Genomic DNA, 6002 nt, shown 5'->3' on the forward strand with positions numbered 1-6002 from the left:
TTGTTTCCTATCTTTTAACCAGTTATGAATCCATGAGAGGACCCTCCCTCTTATCCCAAGACAGCTTAATTTGCTTAATAGTCTTTGGTGAGGGACCTTGTCAAAGGCTTTCTGAAAATCTAAGTACACTATATCCACTGGATCTCCCTTGCCCACATGCTTGTTGACCCTCACAAAGAATTGTAGTAGATTGGTGAGGCATGATTTCCATTTACAAAAAGCATGTTGACTCTTCCCCAACAAATTATGTTCATCTATGTGTCTGACAATTCTGTTCTTTACTATAGTTTCAGCCTGTTTGCCCAGTACTGAAGTCAGGCTGACTGGCCTGTAATTGCCAGGATCACTTCTGGAGCCCTTTTTAAAAATTGGCGTCACATTAGCTATCCTCCAGTCATTTGGTACAGAAGCTGATTTAAAAGATAGGTTACAAACCACCGTTAGTAGTTCTACAATTTCACATTTGAGTTCCTTCAGAATTCTTGAGTGAATACTATCTGGTCGTGGTAATTTATTACTGTTTAATTTATCAGTTTGTTCCCAAACCTCCTCTAATGACAACTCAATCTGGGACAGTTCCTCAGATTTGTCACCTATTAAAAAATGGCTAAGGTTTGGGAATCTCCCTCACATCCTCAGCCATGAAGACCGATGCAAAGAATTCATTTAGTTTCTCCGCAATGGCCTTATCGTCCTTGAGTTCTTCTTTAGGTATCTTTTCTGTAGTCATGGTTTTGTTTCCTGCTTGTTTTTCCTAAAAGCCCCTTTTGACTTAGCATCATATAGTCAGGAAGCATCCTCACAGCAATTGGACAGTCATAGAGCATATAAAACAATAAAGCAATCGGACAACCATAGAGCAATAAAGTAAATACAGAGCAGGTTCACGTCATCCACACTGCCCAACATTGTTCCTTGGGAGATGAAACAAGGAGATAGTTGTAACATAAAGTCCACCTGTGAAATCTCATCTGGTTTACATGTTGTCATCTCTGTGAGTTATTATAGTTTCTTTCGACTGTATCTGTCTTACGTTTCCTGCCTGCAGCTCTGCAGGTGGATTAGTGATTCCTGTTTCATGCTAATGCAGTGCATCTTTTGCAGGCCCTCTGTCTCCAGAGCTTCAAGTGAAAGAACATTCCCTGCTGTTTCCAATAGGAAGAAGAAACCAATCTCATCATCACTCAGGAAACCTTTATCTTCAGCCTTCACATCAACCTCTCCTGGTAATCTCATTTCCCTCTATGTTCAGAAGTATGTGGGCTATGAATGGGCACTCTCACAATTTTTAAAGAGAGCTTTACGTCTAGTGAAAGATTGGTAGTCTTGAAGATTGAAATCTTGTAGCCACAAAATAGATATCCGGACAGTGTGAATGCAAGTTCCCCACATACTGCTCTCCCTATTTGTCACAAACTTGAGTTGGAGTGGCCACCTCTAGGGGTAAAAGGGTAGTATCCAAGAGGATATGGTGTTCCTCTGTGCAGCCTGTCTGCTTCCAGCTCAGCCCCACCATGCAGATGTACTTTGGGAGTTTCCATGACATTTCAGGCTTCAACCAAGGTAGAAGTTGGGAGGATTTCACCTTTCTTGCTTAAAGGAAATAGATGTATCTGATAATAAAGAAGCATCCCCAGTCAGCCAAATAAATGTGGTAATGTCTTTTCAGCTGTCTACAAGTACAAGGGAGACTAGGTAAATAAAAAAAACTTTAGCTCTAGAAAATATGGCTAACTAGTGCTACTATAATACAAATAATTAATAATAATAATAGAGCACCATCACTATGCAGTCATGAGGTTTCTGATTGCTGAATTATTCCAGATGATGAAGACAGTGAAGTGACCAGTGAAGAAGTTGTGGAGGAACTTACTGCTGAAGGGAGAGAGAGGAGATCAAGGGAACACAAACTTTCCTCCTTGCAGCCCTCTTCTGGTGAGTATTGGAAGAAAGAGGCGGGAGGCAAAGGGGTATTTGGTCATTGCCCCTAAGAAAGTGGCAGATTTTTCAAAACACTCTTGGCGATTAGAAAATATTTAGCTTGCCACTGAAGAGAGAGCAAGCATACATGTGAATATAAATCTAACAGATGTTGTTTTCGGGCTTGATACTACATGTCTCTTTGGACTCTTTGCCTTTAGGCATGGTCATTTATAGATAGCATAACCAAATCCTCCCAAAAGGCAAATACAACTAACTACCGAATGAAGGAGAATGCTCTGTCATAAATACCCTCTTGATGAGTGACTCTGACTATTCTGCAGTTGATTATAATTTGTTAACCATTTGAATCCATTCCATTCACTAAAAGTCCAACTTCCCTAACTCTTAGCTGATGCCTGATCTAATCATTTGCTAGTGAAATAGGCCCCCACTGCAATAATGCTCTTCCCTGGTCATCTCACACCTATGAAGGGACTTGATAGCTTTAAATTATTCAGCTGCTGAATGAGCTCTTCACCTCATACCTTCCAACCTCAAACTTGCATTTGATGACCTCTAGATTTTTGATCCGCTTTAAGTGTTCTGTGGAAATACATTTTTCAAGAAGTCATTTAGTTACCCTGCCCTTTGGCATTCTTTTCAGATGAGTTGTAAATGTTGAAGTGCTAAAGAGGACTTGTATATAGGCTAGAATCAGTAGGTATTATTCAGGTTTAGTGGCATCTTGGCTTTCATTGTATTGTCTCTACTGGATTCAGAAGGGACCACTGTGGTCATTTTGTCTGACCATCTTATAACATAAGCCACACGACTTTCCCTGAATTAATTTGTGTTTAAACTAGAGGATATCTTTTAGAAAAAATCCAGTCTTGATTTAAAAATTGCCAATGGTGGAGAATTTGTCACAACCCTTGGTAAATTGTTATAATGGCTAATTACCCTCAGTTAATAATGTGTGCCTTATTTCTAGTCTGAAATTGTTTAGCTTTAACTTCCAACCATTGGATCCTTTGTCTGGTAGGCTAAAGAGACCATTATCAAATTTTTGTTCCCCATATAGGTATTTAGTTTATAAACTTTAATGAAGTCACCTCTTAACCTTCTCTTTGAAAAACTAGATTTAGCTATAGAGAGGTAAAACTCCACTGTGTGGAAAATGCTAAAATAAGTGGTATTTTATTCAAGGCCTTCACTTCATGTGACTTCTGTAACTATTTCAAGTCCAGAACTTTCTGAAGATAAGCAAACAGTCTTTGGAGACTGATTTTTAAATGTATTCAATAAGATCCTACTTGTTCAGTCACATTTGTTCCTTCCCATAAAGTTGGACAGATAGGGGTGACAACCACAATATGTGAAACTCATTGGTTTATAACTTCCTTCTCCATCTCAGGGTGGAGCTCTGCATTTCTGGCTTCATGATTTAACTAGAGTGGCATCTCTTCCCATCTCTGTAGTAGTATATAATGGACTCTCGGAACACAGCTAAACTAACTCAAGCTGCTTAGCAGTGATTATTATTTATTTGTATTGCAGTACTGCCCAAAGACCCCAATCAGAATAAGGACCCTATTTGGCTAAGCTCTGTACAAACACAGACTTAGAGTTCTTGCCCCAAAGAGCCTAAAACCTAAAAGGAGGACAAAAAGGGGGGGAAAAGAGCAAGATAGTATGTACCAGCAAAGTTACCAGGTTAATGGATCAGGTATGTCTTATTAGAGAGGCAAAGACTGACCGTTTAGAAACAAGCAGTTTATTGTGGAAGTCGCATCTTTTTATTACTATGTCAGCTTCTGAGAGTTCCCTTTATTTGCTCCTATCCACAGTGCTATTAGTTCATAAATCATTTTTCTGAAAATCTTCCCTCATCTTTTCAGCAGCAGTCCATACAGAATGTATATAGGTGCATTTAACTGGGGGTAGGGGTGCACACTTCATAGCTTCTGTAGGCTGAACACATTGCACACACACCAGAAGAGCCTTGCTTTCCTTCAGTCCCACCACCACCACCACACACACAGTCCCTGTGTGCCACCTTCCCATCCCCCTCTATTTCAGGGAAATTGTCCAATCCCCCAGCCCCCTCTCACAGGGGCTCTGTGTGTCTTCTCCCCCCATGCCAGGGTCTCCCGTTCCATGGGCGCTGCGTGCATGTCTGTTTCCCCCCTCCCCCCGGCAACATTCTTAGTACTTTTCTTTCTTTCTGGGAGTCTGTAGAAGAATGCCATCAAGTTAAGTGAAGGACCTTCCTCCATTCATCCAAAAAAATATATAATTTTTTAAAAAGATAAAACATAGTCTGGTGACAGTTTTTAGTTGTTAATATTTACATGCTGTACCAACATATTTGTGTATGGTACTTTATAGTGCATTGCAAGTCAGCAATCGTTGTCCTCAGCCATCTGTCTCCCATATCTTTATGCATGACTGTCTGAAGGCCTCTCCATGACATTTCCACTTAACTTGATCTTGCTTGGGTCAATTTTTCCTTTTCTAGCCTGCTAATAAATATCTGTTTTTCTGATGTGAGATGACTTCGGTCTCAAATTGCTTTACTTTATGGCGTGTAACCACTTGAGAAGATTTCGTGACAATAAGACAAATCAAGCATTGTCAGTATGTCAGTTTAATGCTTGCCGTGCTCTTTCAGGAAAGGGGAGAGGAAAGAGTTGTATGCAGGAAAAGAGGGAACAGAATTATTCTTAACAGTAGGTCACTGTGGTAACCTAATGGCCCAGAGATATTACACTTCCCACAAGGGCCTGGTTTTGTCAATGATGTTTATTGATGCTCCTGTCTTCTTTGTGGTTATTTCAGTCTTGTCCTCCCAGGACCAGTTGCAGCCCACATTCTCTCCGCCTTTGGATGAGGCTCACTCAGACGATTCGGATGATAATGTAGTCTCTCCATCCCTGCTGGTGAAGAAAAATTACTCCCACTTCTAGGTTCGCGGGGGGGGGGGGCGGTTCTTCTCATTCCCGTTTGCAGGCCTGGCTCACAAACAAAAGAAAAATGTTTTCTTCTTTCTGGCAAGATAAAGCAAGTAGAGGGTTAAAAGGGGCACTGTCACCTTAAAGCCATTGTTATTTCAGCCATGAAAAATCATTGTTTTGTTTTATATAACCTCTCTACTGACTGTATCTCTCTAACCTCATTACTGTATTTCTTTCCTGTTCTTCTTATATTTAGAATGGGGGAGTTACACTGTTCAATAATTGTGCATCAGCAGGATCCTTACAGTGCTGTTGATGTGCATAATGCTTCACAGTCAGGAAAGAAGAGAAGGTCCTTGCCCTAAAGAGTTTACAATCTAGAGCCCCAGTCCTGCAACTCTTGTCCAGTTTTTACTCATGTGAGTAGTCCCATTGACTTTAATGTAGAGTAGATGTGGCTACAAGAGATGAAGATAGATATAGGAAGGAACTGCATGCGTTGGGCAAGAGGATGCATGCACAGTGTTCTCGAATGCATGTTTGTGATCATCAGCTTCTGTGTGCTAAGTGAAACCATGCCATAAGATCCGCTCTATTTATTTAATAGGTACTTAATTTTAATTTTTTGTCCTAAATATATCCATTATGTGCAGAACTTAGTTTAAGGCTTTTAGAAAGCTATCTCTGTCATAAGTGTATTATGCCATAAGTGTGTCTGCAGTTGAACTTAAATTATTGCATTTACCAAGTATGTATTTTATAGTACGTATTGTGTACTGCATTGTATGTGAAATATGTAACCATGTAACCCATTACATTTACTATAATAGTATCCATGGAGAGAATGCATAATGGTGGGGAGTGTTGTGTGAGAGAGACCTTCGTGTTTATGATATGTAAGTGGAGCAAAGCAGAACCACAAGTGGATTGTGCAAAGTTATCTTTAATGTGTGAAAATATTTCACAGAGGAAATACACTATGTGTTCTGTTTTAGCTTACTATACTTTTCAATGTCTGAAATGTCATCTATACAGATGGCTCAATCTGCTGAACACTACTGTATTTTAAAATCTGATATTATTTTTCCCCTGCATGTCACCTTCTATTTGAGGTTCTCAACATGA

General features: G+C 39.9%; 1 protein-coding gene across 1 annotated transcript in view; it reads left to right on the forward strand.

The window, feature by feature from the left end:
• IQCE (IQ motif containing E) overlaps positions 1-4889 on the forward strand; it is a 40892-nt gene extending 36003 nt beyond the window's left edge. Inside the window, exons 21-23 of the mRNA XM_065412447.1 lie at positions 1105-1226; positions 1825-1935; positions 4762-4889. Of these exons, the coding sequence (XP_065268519.1) occupies positions 1105-1226; positions 1825-1935; positions 4762-4889 (361 nt within the window). The remainder of the gene's footprint in view (positions 1-1104; positions 1227-1824; positions 1936-4761) is intronic.
• Positions 4890-6002: the final 1113 nt, after the last annotated feature.

Source organism: Emys orbicularis, chromosome 10 (genome assembly GCF_028017835.1).
Source record: "Emys orbicularis isolate rEmyOrb1 chromosome 10, rEmyOrb1.hap1, whole genome shotgun sequence".
Taxonomy (NCBI): domain Eukaryota; kingdom Metazoa; phylum Chordata; order Testudines; family Emydidae; genus Emys; species Emys orbicularis.